The sequence below is a fragment of the Paramormyrops kingsleyae genome, chromosome 18, assembly GCF_048594095.1.
Source record: "Paramormyrops kingsleyae isolate MSU_618 chromosome 18, PKINGS_0.4, whole genome shotgun sequence".
NCBI lineage: Eukaryota > Metazoa > Chordata > Actinopteri > Osteoglossiformes > Mormyridae > Paramormyrops > Paramormyrops kingsleyae.
The window spans coordinates 25,163,207-25,185,894 of NC_132814.1; the positions used below are offsets into that span (position 1 = coordinate 25,163,207).

The 22,688-nt window shown below is 42.0% G+C and overlaps 1 protein-coding gene across 2 annotated transcripts; it reads right to left on the bottom strand.

Annotated features, from left to right (window-relative positions):
• Nucleotides 1-389: 389 nt before the first annotated feature.
• brpf3b (bromodomain and PHD finger containing, 3b) lies at nt 390-22,683 on the bottom strand. 2 transcript variants are annotated; one of them, XM_072701837.1, is made up of 13 exons: nt 22,536-22,683; nt 18,748-20,284; nt 18,099-18,267; nt 17,808-17,939; nt 17,300-17,428; nt 12,940-13,252; nt 10,213-10,515; nt 9,308-9,823; nt 8,500-8,581; nt 8,169-8,263; nt 7,144-7,241; nt 4,935-5,089; nt 390-1,825 (listed from the first exon to the last, which is right to left on the bottom strand). In XM_072701837.1, the coding sequence occupies exons 1-13, from the start codon at nt 22,600-22,602 to the stop codon at nt 1,642-1,644; spliced, it is 3,780 nt and encodes a 1,259-aa protein (XP_072557938.1). In that variant the 5' UTR covers nt 22,603-22,683; the 3' UTR covers nt 390-1,641. The 2 variants fall into 2 exon arrangements, with proteins under 2 accessions (XP_072557938.1, XP_023687084.2); XM_023831316.2 differs by having other exon boundaries at nt 18,111-18,267; nt 22,536-22,682.
• Nucleotides 22,684-22,688: the final 5 nt, after the last annotated feature.

The following is a 22,688-nucleotide window of genomic DNA, read 5'->3' on the forward strand; positions in this document are numbered from 1 at the left end:
TTTTCATAAAACTTCCTACACCTAAAATAGCCAAGAGAGAAATCCTCACAGATTTCAGAAGTTTCTAGGTGGCAAATTGATTACTTCACCATTGGTGATATCTAATAACTCCAACTACACCAAATAAAACTGCTTACTAATAGAGATCAAGGCCACATCTCTTAATTCTGTTAAGTTGGAAAAGTACATACTAGTTTTCCTGGGTGCATTTCAGGTCCAAGGTTTCAGTCCAACATTAGGAAAACCCAGATTCACATCTCAGTAGGCCAATCATGCCCAGGGAACTAATTTTGGTACCTGAAATGACAAGGCTGAGACTGAGAATTCTGTGCTGCACCATTTCTTACAGTAGAACGAACAGTCTTCTCAGAAGTAGGCACCACAAAGTGATTTTTTTGATTAGAACATTTATTTCCCACCATGAGAAAATATTGATTCAGACCAGTTATAGGCAAGTAGGTAAAATCTGCATTTTGTACAAGCTTAAAATTTCTCATCAGCACCATCGTATATAAACATGGTCTATAATTCTAGTAAACTCTTTCTACAATAAATACAAGGTTCTGTGCTTGACAGTGGACTAGATATCTGCAGTTACATCCAGTAAAAATGACAAGTCAACTCTCAACAGTAGAATTTTATAAATCTCACAACAACAGAGCCACAAAGTCCACTGTGGATCCTCATTCTTAAATCCTTTTCAATAGCTTATATTAAATAACATTTACTTTCAAATGTCAACTAATATATAATTTCATTTGTTTTGAACTTCCCATAAATAAATTATCAAACCAAATGTTTTATTATACATGTGTGAGAAAACACTGTCATCACATATAAGCTGAATACACAATGAAGCCAGTCCATACTTAAGGGACTATTTTACAAGTATATACAAAGGTCTCTTCATATTTCTTCCTTCTTGCAGATGACTTAGTTCACCTTTAACAAAATGTTAAATTAAAAGGTACTGAATGATATAAACATATATATACATGAATGTGTCTTTTCAATGTACAAGTGGTTTTGTAAAATATTAAAAAGTAAAAAGCTATTGTAAGAAAATGGCAGTGATCAATTCATACTTTTATACAAATATGAAAAGTGATTTTTTTTCCCTTACCAAAGTAATTCCTTTCACTACAGTAGTCTTTGACAAAAGGAAAAAAATAATAAAAATAATAATAAAATTAAGTTCCTCTGAACCACACTGTAATGAATGCAGTTTGCCTTCAATCTCCCAAAGAGTGCTGGGAGTGTGCTCAGGGGGACAGCACAGTCAGAGTGCGCACGGCCTCTGGATTTTAATCTAATCTCCAGGGCACTGTGGGATCAGGGACAATGGCTCCCACGAGGGGTGCGGTATAAATGGATGATAGTCACCTCCTCTTTGAACAGTGTAACTCAAACTCAACTAAATTTGCTGGCCTTTGTCTCACCATAGCTTGCACTAGACTGGAGCAGTTACTTGGGTGACAATCTAACTGCTGTCAGTCCCCAAATTAGAAATACCAAAAGCCATCAGGATCCTAGGCCCCGACATCAAGACACAACTTATGCCTGCTCCAGCCTACTGAACAACAGCAGTGTGGAAATTGAGGGAAACGATTAACTGTCATCCTCTGTCTCACCCCATTCTGTCTACAGGTAGTTGGAGGTGACAAAGGGATGGTCACCCTGCACACGGCTCAGATGGACCATGGCTCGGTCGTAGGCCACCTGCACGGATTTGCGGATGCTGGTCTTCCGACCCTCCATCATGCGCAGCTTGTCTGCGGTGTCGTCCACGCCCAAGGGCAGCAGCTTGTCTCGGGGGAGCCACTGCCTGCGAGGTGACAGCAGGCTGCAGTGAACAACTCAGACATGAAGACTCTAAGGCGGCATATAGAACCCATATAACTTTGCTTTCATTATCCTCCGGCAAAAACACCATCTTCTGTTTCGGCATCTTCCTGCTCGCAAGCAGACATACACACAAAGTCAATCAAAATAAACCTCCAAGAAGTTTTATCATTTTACAGACATGTGAATGTCTGACCCTCATTTATACATTTATGGGACAAAGTGACCACATTTTACATATTGTAATGGACAGCTGGATTTTACCATTCATTTTCAACAAAATTTCATGGGAATGCAACTTCCTCAGGTAGAGTAGATTATTAAATCAATCAAATAATAAAAATAAAAAATGTTTGCCTCTGTTCGACAAAACAGCAAATTATTTGAAAGTTGATAGGGAGAAAAAAACCTCACAAACTGTTTTGTGGTTTTCTTAATTATTCTTTTTAAGGGCTGTCACTACTGATTATTTCAATAATCAAGTAATCTACTGATTAATCTGATGATTCATCAAGAAATCGTTTATGTATATTATATTATCCATCCATCCATCCATCCACCCATTATCGTAACTGCTTGGTCCCCACTGGGATTATATTAAATTATATTACATACATTGCATCAGGCAGGAACCAAACAACCATTGCAGGATTACACATATGATCACTCTAATTCATTTAAAGTTGCATGTTTCTGACAGTGGAAGGAAACCGAAGTCCATCAAAAAGCCCACACACACACACACACACACATGGTAAACGCACAAACTGGAGGTGTGCAGTGACGGTGCTACCCACTGCACCACTGCACCACGCTGACGGACTGTTATGATGTGCGATGCTAATACCGGCATGCCATTTTCTGCACATTCAATTCTGATATCGTAAAGACCGCAATAGTCTCCTGGGTTCAAACCATCAATACACTACGTTAAAACATTCTCGGTCAGTCAAATAATTGAAAATTTTGTCAGCTTAATGATGGTTCCCGTTTATAATTACCTAGCATACATTAAAAAAAACAGTCTAAAAGTTTACTGCTTTTTCATGAGCTCTGCACGTGCTCTCAGACAGCCATAATAATTCTCGTCCTTAACATTTGATTCACTCAGGACTGTGGTCAGTGAGATTTTAAACAAAACGAGCAAAGAGGAGAAAAGCGAACCAGAACTGGTGACATTCCTCTTCCACTTCATTGAAATATTCTGTATTTGATAGATGATACTGAGCAAAGGCAGGTGATCAGTCAGCACTGCTTTGTATATGCTGTCACAGTGAACGACGACACCAACTCATTTGACAGACTCTGTTGATAAGTTCTATTTGGCTATATAGAACGTTTTCTTCTAAATATCGCAAAAACTGAAAAACGTTCAATCGTACTAAAATTTTCTGAAAAATTATTATTATATGGTTTACATGTACCGTATTATGCAAGATGATGCAGTTAAGAAACAGGGTTAGCATTTGCTTTAGCAGTAATTATTTTGACATAGACGAATCATAGAAAGTAAATAAAGCAAAACGATTTAAAAGTCAGTATGATGACAAAGACGGGCCAGGCTAGTAAATGGCTTTATTGGATGAGTCTGCGAAACCTGGAAATCAACCAGTTGAGCATAAACAGTCACAGTCACAGAGGACTCAACTGGTTTGTTGAAATAAAATCCCGGTCTGGACTTTTACTTTCTGGACCTGAATTACCCAACTCTGGAAATACACTGACTTCTTATCTCCGATTGGTCCAAGCACTGTTAGTGATGCGTGAACCTGAACATTACTTAACAACAAAGGGCATGTTATTTATGTATTTATTTATTTGAAAATTCGAAGTCATAGGGAAAAGACATAAAATAAGATTTCCCTCAATACTGAATTATCAAAACCAGTATTGCGATTAATCACAGAATTGATATTTTTTTCCCCATCCCTACTTTTAGGAGTGATGATGAGACTGGGAGATGCATGTGGGACTGGTATAGTTGGGAATCCATTTAAGTACAGTACTTTCCTGCTGTAACCATTGTACAGCACACACTAGGTAACGTAGGGCTACCAGCCACAAGGCTGCCGGAAATTTATTTTCACATACGTTCTCTTTAAAAAATAAATGATTACGTCAGTCCCATGTGTGAGCCGTAAGTCGAGGACAGGGTGTATTATTAACAAAGAGGAGCATTGAATATTAAATTTGGATGTGAGGCAATCCTGCAGATGAACCAAAAATGGACGATGATCCAAATCCATAACTGAATAGTGTGAAATTATATTTTGAATATATTTTTGAGTTTCATACATCTACATTTCTAAATATGCTGCAACATGATTTTTTTTTTTACTGGGAATCCACTATGCACATACAAGAAGCACCACGCAGATCATGGATTCTTTACAGTTGGCCACAGGGAGGGCCGATAGGACACAGCTGGTGACCACTAATTGGCCCAGCTAGGTGTGGGTGGGTGTGTCTCTGCGCACGCCCCGTGATTGGAAGGTTAATGGTTCAAATCCCTGGACCAATTGCTGCAAGAGGTGCAGGATTCTGGCCAATCCTGCGGTATAACCCCCAAGCTTGCTCTCGCCTGTAAGCACGTAAAGCTTATGCATCTTCCACATCATGACAATTCATGCAAAAACTATTTAGACAATTTAAACAGATAACAATTCCTAACCCCCCCCCCCCCCCCCCACTTGTGGGAGTTTTGTCAAGGCAGCAAGCAATACTGCATTAGTGCCCTCTGAATTTTAACAAGCATTCAGGTAGCAGCGTCAAAGCTCGGCTTTGGCCCAAGACAGTGCTGTTGTACCGGAGTACTTATCGCTTCAGGAAAATATTCATCTGGAAAATGGCTATTCAACGGTTCAGCAAATACCTTTCTGAATACTTTATACGACTTACTCTCACCCATTTACTGAAAGTGAGCATTTCACTGGACTGATTTGAGCCGAGTACACTAGGACACTGGGATTTAACCCAATTTTGATCATGCTTACACAGCCCTCATGGTATTTGACAGAGTCATGCTGACAAACACAAAACTCACAGTTCGAAGTTGCAGACTGACTGAGAAAGATCTCCCAGCCTTTTCTTACCAGGTCCTCTTGTTGTCAAAGAAGAGAACAAGGAAGAGTTTCTCTCCTGCTTCCTCCTGCCTCTGTTCACCCAGCTCCAGGACATCCAGCGGGGGCACGGGAATTGGCACGCCGTTGTGTAGCAAACCCTCCTGGGGCATGTCTGGGTCGATGATCTGAGGGGGGAAAACAGGGATGGCAAGGAAGAAAACACAGAGTCAGGTGACGAGCCACTCATTCATTTAATCTATCGCTACGTTTACATGCACAGCTAAGTCGAGCTATGGGTGTATTATGCTGTCCTTGTTCCAGTATACGTGCACGGGAGGGGAATCAGTTTATTGACCGAAGTATGTCCGACTCCGCTACAACAGGTGGCAATACGGCTCCTCTCAGCACATTAGTATTGGGCTTTTTCCGTTCGACCTATTACATCACGGACATAAAAAAATAATTAAATGAATAATAATGGATGCATGGACAAATGATGTAACACAAGCTTTAATTGCAATCTGGTCGGAAGAACAGATACAAGGTCAGGATAGCATAACAAAAAGTAAAGTATTTTGTATAATATACTATGGACAGCACCAAATTGTTTTGTTGTAATAAATATTAGGGTATTTATGAAACAAAAAAAAGTTCTACATAAATTACTCACTAACCCGTGTAGGAGTGATTTAAACAGTAAGGATGTAAATGATTATGATACGATTGTCTCCGAGAACACATGCAGTGCTTATGCAAAAGGAGCAGATAATTAATAATGATTAAAACTGCGCAACTTGCTAGGTTTTTTTTCCTATGAGAGTAAAAATGTTTTCGTGAGACAAACTCCCTGCAGTATAATATTCACATTAAACTGAAGGTTAAAAAAAAAAAAGCCTGATCTTAATCTAGCTGACTAACGATGTAAGAATTGCATGTACATAGCTTGCGAGGTTGGTATTAATATCGCACATCATCCAGTCCTACTACAGCTATTTTTCAAATTCAGTACAAAATACCCTGCCTCGTGTTGTGATGTCATTCAGCACCGATAGAGGAAACCATCACCTTGAAGTACCGTACTTTTCTTACCTTCTTGAAGTACCAAAAGTACGGTATCTGGTGTGGTGGAAAAGCGCCCTTTTGTTTAGCAGGGAATTTGACAGCCTTACAGCTGCTATGCTCTAAGCTTCTCATTACAACCAGCTTTTTCTGTTACTTCTGGGTCAAAGCCAGGGGGGAGGTAACAGGACTGTGGAACATGCGCACTGTTTAGTCCGGGTTTAGTCTAACTAATACAATAATTTAATTTTCTTAGTGTGCATGTAAACGTAGTGTATGATTTCCCCCAATCCCAACACAGCCTGTACCCTACTATAGCACAGCCAAGAGCGCATTGACTTTTCTATGTTTCCTTTGTGCTGAAACCAATTCACCGGTCTACATTTTTGTTCCTCCCTAGTTTAGTAAAACCTCTCTCTAATAATGTCCTCAAACACAGTTTTCATGTCACATGTTCCTGTTCACTGACCGACCACAGATTAAGCTTTACACATTCACAGCATCGGAGTGGGATGGATATACAGAACCTATAAAGTGTATTACTGAGGTCATGATGCAAATAAGATGTATACGTTATATAGACGCATGGGAACATCATTCTGAGTTTTGAAAGGAAATCACACTTTATCTCAATTAAAAAAAAAACAAAACATCAGATAAATAGCCTAGAAAACTCGAGTTTTGAGAAATGATGCTGCATAGGTCTTCAGATGACAACTTTAATAAAGAGGCACTGCAAAACACCAATCTCGCCTTCACCAGTAGAGAGACCACTCTGGGACGCTGCCTTCCAGTTTGAATTTCAAAGAAAAAGCCATATCTGACGAAAGGATTAAAATGCAGAAAAGAACACAGGAGCATGGAGTATGAATGGAAACACAAATCAAAGGACCACAGAGGTGCTTCAGGATGCATGGAGTGAAATTTCTGCAGATTACCTAAAACTGACAGCTAGAATGCCAAAGCTCTGCAAGGCTGTGACTGTTGCAGATGGAGGATTCTTTAATGAAAGCAAAGCTTGAAGCAGTAAATCATTATTTCTAATGACTTATGTCTTGACTATATTTTCAAACTTACTTCATGAATAAAAGCAGGAGGTTTCATGGAAAATATGAAATCAGTATGTGTATGTAGTTCCGTATATGAACTGCACTGTATGAACAGAACAGTGAAAGCTCACCAGAGCAGGGTATGAGGGGTAACCTCGACATTTTGCCCACACAAGGTCTAGAGGCTCCAGTTCCATTCCATTCTCAAAGGGCATCAGGATACTCCTGCCTGCAGATGCAGAGGGTACCGATTAGCTCTCCACACTCCGACCCAGCGTGGCAGGGTTCTCCTGAGGAGGAGGAAGCGATGGATTCTGCTGGGCTTAAAGCCACGGCAGCTACGATACTCCATACCCAGGGCCAGAGGAATCGCCGGCCCTTTGCTTTTCCTAACTTTGCATGTATTTCTTTTAACAAACTCAATATGATTTTATGCCCGATATTTTTATAGCCAACAGTCGACAAGAAATAATAAAATAAATTCAAACACTGCAGTTAAATTCTTCACACTTCTAGCAAATTATATAAATGAGACAGGGCCAGGACTTTAAACCCAGCCAAGTTACATTTAGTGGTCCCGGGTTAAGAAAGGTTGGGCTCTGCCATTTTCTCTCAAATTAATCCCTAAAGCAGGTTTCTACTAAGTCCAGTTAGACCAGTAAACAGAAGCTTGGGAATTCAAATTTGGAGATACTAGCTAGAGATTAACCAAATTTGGATAAGTGTCCATAAGAAAAATTTCCTTTCTGGCAAATTCTGACAAATTTTCTAACACAAAGAACCAAACTGACAATATGAAATTGCTAGAAGAGCCAGTCTTAGATAATCATTTTGTTTTGATGAAGTTATAAATTGATATCTGCAATACAAGATAGAAGAATATTTGACACCATAAAAGAAAAATAAGATATGACCTAAACCTTAATACTGAGCAGAAATTAATGAGTGACAATTAAGCAATTTTAATCGTATATGAAAAGACTGGCAATAAGTCAATGACCCGAGTCTTCGGATATTGATATTTAGCAATTCACCATTTCCAGTTCTTTCTAATGTACTTACTACAATGGACAGATCCATCATAAGTAGATATATTTTATTTGGATGCTAAACTCGTAAATAATGATGATGATGTGACATATACTTGTACACTGACCTGTCCCAGTGTAATCTGAATCGCCATTCACAGCATCCAGAAATGGCACTTTGGAAAGTGCCGGTTTTCCGCGACTGCGTTTCAGAGGAGGAGCTCTGTGATGAAATGGGTTCAAACCTGGGTTAGGTTCATGTTTTTATAGACCACATTCAAACTGCTTTTAATAAGTACACCTAATTGTTCAGAAGAGGAAAAAAAAAAATCAGCTCAACTCCACATATTATTATTGTCTGAAACAATAAATTAACACCAGCAGTGGTTCACTGAGACAACGACTATAAAACATGCAGCGAAAGACTTTCTTGGGGTTTGGAGAGAGAAGAATTCTCACATTTCATTGAGGAGGAGAGGGGAGGCACTACAGTCCGACTCCGAGCCGCTATCTCTGTGCTTGGCAAAGCCGTTGGTCAGACCTGCACAAATGGACACACACTGGTTACACACGCTTTAAACGCTTTTACTTCTTCACTTTCATGTCTAGAGCACTTGTTCAGTTACTATTCCAGCTGTAGCCATTTTACATATTTGCTTAATCCTACTCTCAGCCTATGTAGTACAGATAATGCAGGGTAACCCCATTCTGGTCCTGGGGGGCCAGAAAGCAGCACAGCTCGCAGATTTTCCAGTGCAATCATCTTAATCGGCTCATTACTGGGTTTAGTAGGTGTGTCTGAGCAAGGAAATCTGCAAGTTATGTTAGATTCTGGCCCATCCAGGACCAGAACTGGGAACCTTGGTGTAAAGCCTTTGCTTAGCTAAACAGTGAGATGATGGTGCAGCAACAAAAACCAGACGATCCGGAAGGTGTGTAAGGACTTAGAAATTAAGCTCGGCTGCAAAATACAGAGTATAGTATAAAAATCCAAACCTATAAAAAAAGTTTAGTCAAGGCAACTTATACTAAGCTGTTTCCTTCAGTAACTCCTGGTTCCCCTCACAGTCCACAGACATAATTCGTTGGGTTGCCCATAGCGTGTGTGTGTGTGTGTCCTGAGATGGACTGGCATCCCACCTAGGGGTCAACCCAGCCTAGGATAGGTTCCAGCCCCCCAACACTGACCATAATAAGCAGTTAGAGGACGAATAAAACATGGATGATTGTTTGGTATCATTAGTTATCAGCAGCCGGACTCCCTCACCTCTCTCTTGGGCTGGTGGAGGTGACTTATCCCCATCAGTGTCAGAATCAGTGGCGGACCGCCTCAGTACGGCTGGCAAGGGCGGGGGTGTGGTCCGAGGTGCTGCACCAGCAGACAGGAGCAGGCTGGAGTCTGGCGTAGTCCCCGGAACCCCCTTCCCCCCCCCATTCTGCAGAGGGCCATCCCTGTACCGTGGAGCTTTGGCCCCGATTTTTGCTTTCTTGAAAAGAACGGAGGTGCGGCGGCCCACGCCGGCAGCGGGAGGGGGAGGGGCTGAGCGCCCACTGCCGGCCCCCCCCTCACTGCACAGGCAGGCCACATGCCCCTCCTCCTCAGACCTGGCTCCACTGTCGCCATCAGGCGCTGACTTCAGGTGCTTGTGAGGACGCCCATTGGGCCTGGAATCAGCGGCTACTGGCTGTAATGTGGGTGGATCCTGGGGGGTCTCCCCATGTTGGGGGGGGAGGGCGGCACCTGTGGGCTCCAGCATTGGAGGAAGTATCAGTTTCATCTCATCTGGATGCACAAAGAGAGGTTAACTGCAGACTTCCACTTTATTAAAGACAGATGAGAAAAACACCATAGGTTTAACACGTGTATTTGAGCATAAGGTCTGGCTTTATTGAACAGTAGCTCCATATCCTCATAATTTAGTAATGTTGAAGCCACAAACCATGTTGGACTCTTTTACTTAAAGAGTAAACCATGTTGCTTAAAGAGCAGGAGCATAGCTTGACCCTATTACAGCCAGGTCACAAACAGCACATCCTACTCAAATCAACACTTCTAGTTAAGAGTTTGATTTCCAATGTCACCAGAGGACTGACTGCATGTACTTCCATCTGTCTAAATGACAGATGTTTCTGGAATAGCCATCCAGGTTTATGTGTAATAACTCTGCTCACCTTTGTCAGGGCTGGAAGACAACGATGCCAAACGCACATTATTGCTGTCATCCATGCAATTTTCATCTTCCTCCTCCTCCTCCTCCTTCTCCTCTCTGACACTACCATTATGCTGCAGTAGGTGGCGCTGCTGGTCATGCTTGTAGCGCACACTGTGTATTTCCCGCCGCAGCAGGCGGATACGCCGCGTACGAGCCCCACTGGGACCCATGGACATGACCATGTCCAGCTTGTCCAGAAGCTCCTTCAGCTGGTCCTCCAGGGACATGTGCAGGCGGTTCTCAGGCACCAAAAGTGTGTCCACTGTGCGTATGGGGACAGGAAGGTATACCAGTTTAACAGCCTCATCCAAGTGATTTTACACAAGCAATAAAAGGAGAAAATGGACAACTGGAGTTTGCTGGCAGGATTACACTTAAAACTGAATACAGTTTAACCTTCTGAGAATCTGTCAGTTTCCATGCACACTATGCACTCTGCTGGGGAATTAAGCACATTTACACAAAATGATATGATAACCATCCTCGTTCCATAACAACCACAAAGCAGAAAGCAACTGGGAAGCACATTACAGCTTTCTATAACTGAATCAAGGGGGTTAAAATATATTTCTTGTGATACTCCTCTGCCAAGACCATATTCATTCTGAGAAGCCAATATATATCCTGCCCAAGTCTAATGGTGCTTTTCCACTGGCATACAGGAACCAAGCTGTACCCGACCCTTACCATGAAGAGAGGCACGTTACAGCGCGGTTCCAGCTCGCTTCGATTTTTCATTGTAGAAGGGTGGGCTTGGTAAAGGGGTAACAGTGACGTAAAACTGAAGAAATGCTTGTTCACATCACGATTTACTGTATGCTAATTTCCACTAACAAGTCTTGTGACAGCATCGAACACTAGCAGAATTAGCATTAACTTGTGTAAATCTTAATTACAAAACCATCCTGCACAGCTGTTTCAATTTAGTCATTTTTAATGCAGAAGGTTGGATATTTTCAAGGTCCGAGTTATCAGGAATGCATCAATACATGATGCATACGATACCACTAATAATGAATAATATATAGAATATGCCCCCTTATCCGTCAGATAATCCATGCATATCAATGCAGATCACCGTTATCTCCATGCATTTCGACCAATCAGATGTTGGTGATGCAGCCAGCTCATTTGGGTCACGTTTTAGGTCCTGCTTAGCAGGGCTATGTCAGTGTGGGTACAGCTCGGATAATTTAAAATGGAAAACCATCAGTTTGCAGTGTGGCTCAAGTATGGCTTGGTTCCTGGTGGCAGTGGAAAAATGCCATAAATCACAGAGCTCTGGTCATACCCACCCAGAGCTCCTCTCATACAGTACTGTTCAAGCTAAATGGTACATAATCAAAAAGCATTAAATGTTACCCAACATTAAGGAATATAGTACAGCTGCCGCGATTAGTCGACGTAAAATTATGTCGACACTGAAAATGCGTCGACATCAATATTTTAAATGGACGCATCATTTTTTATTATAATAATGGAATTACCATTATGATTTCTAAAATGCTGCAATTCATTATAACAAATGTTTTCCTTTAATATCAGTATGTAATTATGGGAGTAGTTAAATTATCAATCATCATTATCAAAAAAAATGGTGGTTTTACACTGTGCAAAGTTCGATGGCATACACCACAGGGACTAGCTCTATGTACGACGGCCTGAAGGAAAAATACACAGGCGCTACTCTGGATGATGGACCGCCGGAGTAGGCAAAACCACCATAAACGCTGTCTATTCATGTTTATTATATGAGCAATAGAATTGAGAGCTTTTTAATATCTTTTGTTCTTGTAGCTGCTAAACACACATTATTAAGGCCATAAAGGTGTCTGCCTGCTACCTTAGAATCTTCACTGAATAAGATTGAAGACTGAATAACAGAGAAAATGTTTAGGCTAAAATCTGGGCTTATTCTACTTGGACTGATAATCTGTGTTCATGTGCACTGAGCTTGTTGGAACCAGTGTTATCGTAAACTAAAATTGAAACGAAAACCTACACTAAATAAAAGAAAATAATTTGTGAACTGAAATAAAAATTTAAAACTATATTTACAAAAAAGTGTCAGACTAATCAGCATAAAGCAGTGCCACACCACCAATGTCTTTTTACCTCGTTTTTAATAGATGTGCCTGTTGAGTTGGTCCCTTTCTTGACTGCAGTGCTTATCGCTTCCACGATTTACCGATGTAGCGTGCACCGTTAACCAAAATTAATAAGCATAAGGATACGCCGAATTTATACAGATTACTACCTTTTGGGCATCACAACACACACCTCATTAATATTTTAGGTATACTACTAATTTGCTAATCGAATTGTGGGTGAAAATAATGTCTGTATAGAGTCAAAAAGCCAGCATCCATTATCTAAAGCCCTGCAATAATATACAGTTGGTTGTTGTTAATTTTATTTTAACTTAATTTCATTTCCTGGAGGAAAATTAATAGCCTAGATTAATCAACCCATCTGTAATACAGTCAACAGATTAATCGATAGAAAAATAGTTAATGGCAGCCCTAGAATATAGCATCCAACACCAAAATGAACTAAACTATAAACTACTGCGCTTTATAGTTTCTCTTTATTTGAAACCTGCTTTTAATAATAATAATAATAAAAAAGGCAGAGAAGCTGATCACTGGTGACACACGCTTGGTACAAACCCTGCCCACAAACTTACCGTCCTCCCAGGAGCAGCGGTAGTAGTCATGCCGGTGTGGAGAATCGGGGAGGTGTGTACCAGTGTCAGGGTCCAGCCCCGTGCTGTGGGCCTGCCGATGAGCATGCCGCAGAACGGCACCTCCGAGGTCGCGCAGGCGCACCGCGGCGCGATGGAACACGGTGTCCTTGGCATTGTAGCGCAGGCAGTTGGCTACCATGAGGTTGAAGTCACCCTCTAGCTCCGTGAGCGTGCGGTAAGCGTGGGCTTCCAGCTTGGCGCGCATGGTGGAGAAGTCCATGGGCTGGGATATAAACTCCAGATAGTCTGGTACCTGCAGGGGGTGGGGATGTTTTCAAAGCAGCAGAGAGATGGAGGTCTTCCTCCAGAGCTTTATCAGGCACTATGACATAGCACTTAATTCACTAGATAAATAGTCAGATGAAGTGTAATAGTACCATGTGAGCTCCCTCTCACTATCACTGCATAGTAACTGTAAGTATGATCAGTTTCAGGTTCCTATGGCCTAAAATGATTTATGCAGTAAAACTAGAGACTGTGGGAATGACAACGTATTCCCCAGACGGCCCTGTCACCACGCCCCCCCCCCCCCCTTAATCCCAACTCCTCCCAAACCCCACAACTTCTACACTCTTCCCACCTCTCCAAATATGTGTTTTTACTTAAAGTAGGACACTTCAGCTGATCTAATCCATATTCAATCCAAGCCTAATTGAATCATATCTGAAAGTTAGCTTAATACATTACCTTTAAAAAAACAAATGTTTCATGTAAAGATAGAGTGCAGTATTGCTTAACGGATATTTGTCACACTAGCACATTTACAGTACAGTATACTAATGTTACCCCTACTAATTCATAGAACACGGCATTGGCTGCCGTTTTCTTTTGCATTCACAGTAAGGTAAAATGAGTAAATGAAACCTTTCAATGTTTATAGCAAATGCGTCTCGAAAGGGAAACCCGGGACGCATTTGCTATGTACGTAAACATTAGCACCTTTCAAGAAATGTATAATTTTTGTGCGTTGAATTTACGTTAACGTGTACTTACTATTACAAAATAGTAAATTAACTATTTTCTAATATTTATGTAACCATTAGCGTTCCTGTCTCATATTGCCGGGGCACGGACCGGGGAAGCAGGGACAGGACGCAAGGGATCGGGGAGCACGGGGTTTAATCAAAAGGTAAAGACAAGCAGGACAATGGAACAGGCAGCAAACTCAAAATGACGTTAATGACCGGACTCAGGAAACATTCTTAAATGCAGACTTAAATACACAGGACTAATGACAGCAGCTGGAAACAGCTGATCACACGGGGATTCCACACGAGGTAGATGAAGGGGCGTGGCACACGGGAGGATCGGAGAAGCAGGTCATGACAGTTTCAAAGAGAATAAACTTTGCAAATGGGATTCGCATCTTGTAAAGGTACAGTACAGTATGTACATAAAAAGGAACGTTTCCATAAGAAAGCCATGTTTAAGGGATTTATATTGTATGTCTTGAACTTTCCCTAAAAACACAGTAGAATCTTCATTTACTAAATTTCTTACCAATTTTACACTTAAAAGCACGAAAACGTATAAATTACTACGAAACACTTTTGTAGGGTTTTTCAAGGATCTCGCAGATGTGCGAAAAAAATCATGGATGCAAATAAGTTCGGTGCCAATTAAATTTTCGCTGATCTGTGAATTTGCGAATCACAAAGCACGAATGCACAAGGGCTTACTGTACTACGGTTTGATATAAGTCGTGGTGAAGAGCAGCAGCCACGACATCTTTCAAAAGAGGAGATCTAGCAGATAAACAAGGTAAAAAGACGTCTGTGGTATGGCAGTACTTTTTGCAGTTTATTGACTGACGATTATTAAACATAAGTATATGCCATATTTATACTGATACTGACTTTTGGATATTATACAATGCCTCCTTAACATTTTAGCCGTACTACTAATCTGCGTAATAAATTGTGGGCGTAAATAAACGTCCAAATAGCACCAAAAGGCTGGTGCCCGGCCAAATGTTTCGCTTGTCATCTGAAGCCCTGGTGATTATTGCACATGCGCAATGCAATATCGATATGATATCGCCCAGTCCTAACAACAGCACAAAACAGGTCTGCAGAGAAGCATTTCTGAAAGCACAACTTCTTAAGGCAATGGGTTACAGCAGCAGAAGACCACAATGGGTTTTATTCTTTCTTTCCATGATTGATTTTTGTTGAGGCATTTAGATGGTGGGGTGAGAGTCTGGTGCAGCTGGATCAACACCAATATTTGGACTTTGATAATGATATCAGCTTTGGTACCTCAGCATCAATACCAAATTGATGATGATGATAATAATAATAATAATAATAATTGATACTTTATTCTCCCCGTGGGGAATTTTTTTTACGCCTCCCTCAGCTTGCTCTTTGTACAGTAAGTTGTCCACGAAAGGCAGCCACCCATAGTAGCGCCCAGGGAGCGGGGGGGGTCAATACAACAAAAAATTCCCATTTAAATATTACATTGTTTTGAAATAAACAGGCCTATTTATGAATAAACCAACCAGGGAAAGGGATATGAATCAGCTCACATAAAAGCTAAGCATAGCTTTAAATGGAAACACGAAACGTAATAACCGCCAAACCACATCCTGTCATCAGCCTTATATCTTATCATGCACACCTAACGATCTTGAAATGTAAAAACCACTGAATCACATCCTACAATCATGCTTGTATCTGTTTACTTGCACACCTGATGATCCTTAAACGTAATACATCAACATTAAAGCAGCCACAATTACTCAAACTCGATTATAATTTTCCTTCTCGATAACTACGGCAGAAGGAAGATGGCGCATAGTGAACGAGGGTCCAAATAAAGAGTGAAAGCATCACTCGTGTGGAACCACTTCACATTAAAAGTGAATGAATATGCAGTTGTCTACATTGCAAAACAGAACTTAAATATCACCACAGCACGAAGGCAATGCAAATACAGGTGAAAGAAGACATTCAGGTTCGACAGACTCACCCAATAATGCGAGGTTAGCCATAGATACACACCGTTTAGCTTCTCGGAGTAGCCTAGCCTGACTTTGACCTATAGTTTTGCTTAATTTCCTTTATGTCAGAATAACCGCTAATAAATTAAACAGAATAACAAAGATCTGTCACTTATCAACTTGGGGGGGGGGGGGGGGGGGAGGATAAATCTACCATACCAGAGTAACTATAAAATATTTATATAACTATATAATATGATAGATAACTATGTAATATTTTTGTGAGTGTTTTGTGTCTGAGTAGGGCTAAATTATATTGGATGGTTCATATCATGATATTTAAAGATGTTGTGATATTTAAGAATTTAAAATAAGTTCCATTTGCCTATATAGTTAATCAACCAACAAAGTCTGTCAAATAAATTAGTGGTATTGCCCTTAGTTGTGCCAACAGACACAAAGCAGTACTGACAAATCACTTGCTTTTGCTTAATATGGCCTCCATGGAATACAAAATATTTCCAAGCTGAACGTCTTTTTTTGACCGATTCTTGTTTTTCTCCCTTTCACCCATTTTGTTTAATTTCTCACGAACGTGCCGGACAGTCTACGAGTCAATTAAACAGCAAGGAGGAGAACAATTATAATTGTCTCAGAGTGCATTGAGAGCTCATGCAAAAGCGGTAAACTTTAGACTGACATTTTTTTCCCATATACTACATAATGCTGAAAAGAGGAACCATTGTTACAATTGCATCATCTTCTGTGCAATGCGACAGTCGCATGTGCATGCATGCCATGCCAATATTAACATTGCACATTGTGCAAGCCTAGTACTGAAGGCAGCATAGTGTCACAGTGAGTATGTGTGGAATTTGCATGTTCACCCTGTGTTAACATGGTTCTTACCTTGCATCAATTACCATGTATTTATTATGCTATATTACACTGAATATACACAATTACTCAATGAATTGTCAGATTAAATCAGGAGATTACTTGATTATTGATATGTTAAATAGTGACAGCCCTAAATCACATCCTGTAATCATGCTTATATCTTATTGTCCACACCAGATGATCTTTAAACTCCTTACGTAAATCAGGATCAGCGGGAAGCCACCGTACCGAGATGTTAACTCAATGAAGAAGTAACTTTGGGACGAATTTGTGACTGAAAAATCTGCAGGACCATAACAATGCTATGAAATGGACCAAAATCCAAAAGTAATTTTTGTAGCACCTATTTCAATTAAAGCCCCGAAGAATTGAGGATGTTCTGGAAACAAAAGGGAATCCTGACTGGCGCTTGGTAGGAATCAAATAAGACACAAATGAACAGACATCAAAACTGACCTCTTTGAGGTTAACCGGCTGTGCGAAGATCTGCGCTACATCCTTCTCCTGTAGCTGGTTCAGGGTGGAGCGGAACAGCACCAGTGCAGGGGTTAGCTGTAGCTCCAAAGCCGCCTGGTGCACCTTCACCTGGAGAAAGAGGCAAGAACAAACACTGATGATATATGCATCACCAGCTAAAATTAAAAAGAGGAGGGTGTCAAATCAACCTCTCCTTCTCCAAAATATCAAATGAACACCTTACCCAATGAAAACCAAAGAGATTATTTTTAGCTGCAGCTGCAATACAATAATTAGCTGCGGTCCCAGTGACCAAAGGTGGAAAGTTCAGGTCCAGAAAGTACAAATCTGGACCAAGATTTCATTTCAACCAACCGGTTGAGTACTTTGTGAATGTGACTCTTTCTACTCAACTGTTCAGTTGAAACAAAATACTGGTCTGGATTTGTATTTTGTACTTTCTGGACTAGAACTTTCCACTTGTTAGTAACCCTTTCAACCTCAATACCTGCTCCCTCTTCAGCTTCTCCCTTTTCCGGATCAGCTCCACCAGGAGCCTGGCCCTCTCCAGGTCGTGCCGCAGCTTCTGCCAGTACTTCAGCTCCTCCCTCACAGCACTCAGCTTCTCATCTGGCTCTGCCTGGAGGCACAAGCATATACATGAAAAAGTTTAATGTCCGAAACCAAGGCAAGAGATTGTGACATTTGCACCAATTATGAAAACAAGAAACATCTGTTACAATTTTATTCCACATCATATGTTCTAAGCAAAATTATTCGACTTCAAACCCCAACCCACCAGATACCTAACCTGCTCCACATTCTTTTGGGCCTGTAGATGAGAATGCAGCCGACGAATCAGAGGCACACCATTGCGTGATTGACGCTTTAACAACCAATAGTTGTGAAGCCTCTGCATAAATTGGTTCTTCCGTTGAATGAGGACTCCTTTGCAAATTTTGTTCAACCTGCAGTACAAGAAAGTTCCATTACATAGAAATCAAAAGGATTCAAAAGGTTTGTTGTGATTTCTACTAGTATAAGAATCTTTTGGAAAGTGTTCTCAATGTCAAATCTATACTTGATTTCTTAGCTCAAATTAATATTGAACTACAGGGTGTTAAGGTAAATTATTTTAGGGTGTAGGAGTCAAAATAAATCCACACTGAGCAAAACATCTGGATTTTCTTTAGTACCACCCATATCCATTCCCTAAATTGCCCAACTAGGTATCATATATGATTAACAGTGGAATCTTTTTGAAAATCACTGAACTAAAATTCAATATTTATTAGTTACAGGAAACGTCAATCATACATTTCTGTCATTTGACCAAATATACATGAATAATATATATTCATAATTATTTACATTTAATAATTAAAATCTGCTACATGAACTGCTTGAAAAATAATCCTTAAAACTTTTTAAATACTGCTGAAGCTGACCTGTGGGAGGGGATTTGTGGCACCGTGACCAGCGGCATGGAGGCTCGGCGAGATGCCACCTCCAGACCCTTCTTTGACTTCTTCTTTGGCAGTTTGCTTGCCTTCTTACCCCGATGCCGTTGTGGTGCAGCACAGGTCTGTGTGTAGGAGCTGCGGGCCCGTGTGCCCCTGCCCCCCACCTGCCTGCCCGCGGTCTCGTCGTCGTCGTCGGAGCCAGTTGCCCCCTGCCTATTGCCCCCTGGTGGGGTGTGCGCCTCACAGAAGGCCGTCTTCTTGACGGTAAATGTAGTTCCGTGGGCACTGGTTTCACGCACGGGGTCAATCTTCATGAAGAGCCCAGCTCGTTGGGCACAGGTGACATGAAAGGCTGTGTAACAGTTGGCCTTGTGGCACTGGATGGAGGCCCCGCGGCCCTTCTGCTGGCACAGGTAGCAGGTAAGCTTCCAGCGTGCTGGAGGAATGTTGCTTACACCCTCCACTGGCTCCAGGAACACTGTGTTGGCGAAGCAGACTTCAGGGATCCAGATGGCACACACGACGTGCGCCCAGCGTCCATCACTGGTCTGTTTGAAGGCGCCACCCCGGTTAGGGCAGAGCACGCAGTCCACTGGCCGAGATGGTGACTGCAAGCAACAGCGGCACAACCAAGGCCCTTCAGGGATGTAGGGTACGCCGTAGCACTCCTGGTGCACTGCCAGGTTGCAGATGTCACAGAACAAAATAACATTACTGTTGATGCACTCGTCATCCAGACAGACACAACAAAAGGCATCCTCGTCGATGGTGCCCTGAGCTGGCGCTAGGCTCCGGGACTCCAGGAAGGACTCCTTCTCCAGCCGGTCCATGAGCAGCTCAAAGGTGTCTGGGGAAACTACAGTCTGCCCATCCAAGACCCGCTTCTCATTCACCATCTCAAGCCAGGCTAGATCCTCCTCATCCATGTCATACTCTGCCTGTGCATCGAGCTCCTCCACTGGCTTCTCAATGTAACGGTAATAAGCGTTGGGCAATGGCGGCGCCTCTGACATGCAGACTGTGTCCAAAACACGGAAAGTGGGCACAGGGAGAGGGCTGTATGGGCTGGGGCAGTGGGAAGAATTGGGCTGAGCATTTGATGGTGCCACTGGAACTTGCTGCGAGCCAAGGTGGTGGTGATTTGGCAGACTTGTACTATGCTTGGCATCCCTCTTCCGGGCCTTGGGCAAGGGTGCCCGTCGTCCTGGCTTAGCCTCACCGGAGAAAGGTGGCTGTTCACTATTTTCCTTGTTGCTGTTGCACTCAGAGATGTCTTGAGCTGTCATTTCATCCTCTGTGATGACTGTGAGTGGATCAAAGATGCTGATCCGATGAAGCCTGCCATCCAGGTCCACCTCCACCATTTTCTGTGCCTGTGCATATGTCAGGGTCTCTCTGGTTGGTGACAGTTTTAGGCTATAGGGTGAAGGGGCCCTCTGATAGCCAGGACCCCCCCCACTCACGCCACCCCCAGTCTGGCGGCCTCTCCTCCGTGGCTTCCTCATGGACCTGCAGCCTGCCTCTGCACACCGTGTGAAGGACAGACCAGGTGTAGGTGCAGAACAACAGGTAGGAAAGTTAAAATGTAAGTGTGACTTTCATTTACCATGATTGCTTGAGATACAGTGCATATATATATATGACACACACAAATATACATTTGAATACATGACTTACACTCTACTACACACGCAGATGTGACATTTACTCTACTTTAATATTGGCAAAGAATAAATAAATAAGCCCTGAACCCCGGCAACACATGAGGTACTCCAGCAATACTGGCATGGAAGTGTTCCTACCGTCCATAGCCAAATCTACAGCCGTGTCAGAAAATAAAAGCACTCAAGGCAACCATGAATATAATGATTGCAATTCATAATTTTTATCAACAAGTTACATCTTTCCTTTTAAAATGTATTCCCTAAAAACATTATCAAAAGTCCACACTTAACCCCCTTAGACACTTAACACAGGAGGACATGCAAAGTGCACTGGCAGAGTAAGCAAATTCTTTAACTTACTCCGAATTAGATCATCATTGAGTTAGAAAGACGCCGGATAACATGATAATAAACATCTATTCGCGATAGTGATGCAACAACCGTCTATTGCAGCGTCCCGCTGAGGACCGGCGCAGCGACCGCATTTATGATCGCGAAGTGGTCTCGCGGCGACGCCGTACGTAAGCCGCACGCGTACAGCAGCCCATCCCCCAGCGGCACTGTAGTGCGCCGACTTTCAAACGGCTTTGGATTTAGCGCAGTAGCCCACTGTAGGCCGCCGGTTCACCTGTGTTACGGGGTTAGGTACGCCACTGATTACTTGGACAAACAAAAGTAAAAAACGCGTCAAACAACCCGAAAGACAGATGCCTGGGGGTGTGTAAATAATATGCCACTTCTTATTGAGAAATCGAAACTGTTGAAACCAGGCTGTGACTGGTGGTTAGTTACACGAATATGGCCCCGCTGGTTAAAAAAAAAAATATCTAGTAATCGGGAGGGGAAAAAACAACTTTCTGACGAATATGTTGCTTTGAAGCTTCAGGTCACATAATGTGACAAACGTTACAATTCAACGTGTTAAAACTTTTCACCACCCCACCCCCCACGAGCTCGCTACTAAACAAACGGTATGTTTTTATTTTTGATGAGTAGGGGGCGGAGTCGTCTAAAATCCACCGTCCTCATCGCTCCATTTCAAGCAAGGTATACAGCTAGCTATACGGGGTGTAAAATGACATGTCAATCAATCTTGAACTCAAGCCCGGAAATATGTTCACTTTGTGGTACTTAACAATGGTTTTAATCTCTTCAGCATATTTCCTCCACATTTCAGAAGGGTTTCTGGAATTTCTCTCCTCTGAAACCGCCAGGTACTACCAAGTGTGATTACCACAAAATGGGCTTCACACTGGCCAATTACAACGGACGGTGGCAGTATTAAGCACACTCTCGACCAATCACGGGCGAGCAAATTTGTCTCAGCTGACATAGTTCGGTTGAAGGCGCATATTCCCAGAAGGAGATGTCAGCCATTTTAGCCGTTAAAGCATAAGCGGTGTACCCAAGCTCATACTTCACGTTTATGAATCAAGAACAGTAACGGCGAATGCGGACAACATTTGCCAATTCTCTCAAGTCCCGTGTATATAAAAACAGAAAGTATTGTTATAGTGTTTGCAGGGAATGAGTTGCAGATAAGTAGTTACCTAGGTAGTTTTGAACGGCTAGCTAGTTACTCATGCAGAATATAAAAAACATAAACACAACATGTCGCCATCAATACAAAACTGCCATTTTATGCACGAACCAAATTACCCGCGTTAAGAAGTTTACCTTGTTTTCAAACGAAGCTCGACAACTGGGCGCTTGCGGAGCCGAGGCTTTTCGATTACTAACTGGGTAGCTGCTAGCTACGCCTTGGCCGAAAAAGCCGGTAAATTTCGATATAGCAGCGTCCTTCTGTGTTAGTCCTCCATTATGTCTTCAAGCAAGCGTTTTTCGGTATATTTACACGGCTCCGGCAATCCACGATGGCATGGTTTATTTGCGAGGAAGACGAAACCCCAGATACTCTGGTGTCTAGTAAAGAAGGTATTTTTTCAGACTCAGATGTGCTGTAGATAGCATAGTAGACAGAGCGGGGTTTTCAGTCAAGATAGAAAGAACACGCCCCTTCGCTAGGGTAAAAAAATAGGCTAGTTAGAGTTCTGTTTGCGCGTTATAGCTATCGGAAACCAAAATTATACTCGTAAAACATAGCTTCACCTTCGCATTGGTTGTCTTGAAAAAAGAGGACCACATTAACTATTGCATCATTTATAATGACAGTCATAACCTTTTGCCTTACTAGACTTCGTAAACTAGCAAGTTCACCTCTTTCTAATGCAATGCCTCTAACTTCACGACACACATGAGTTG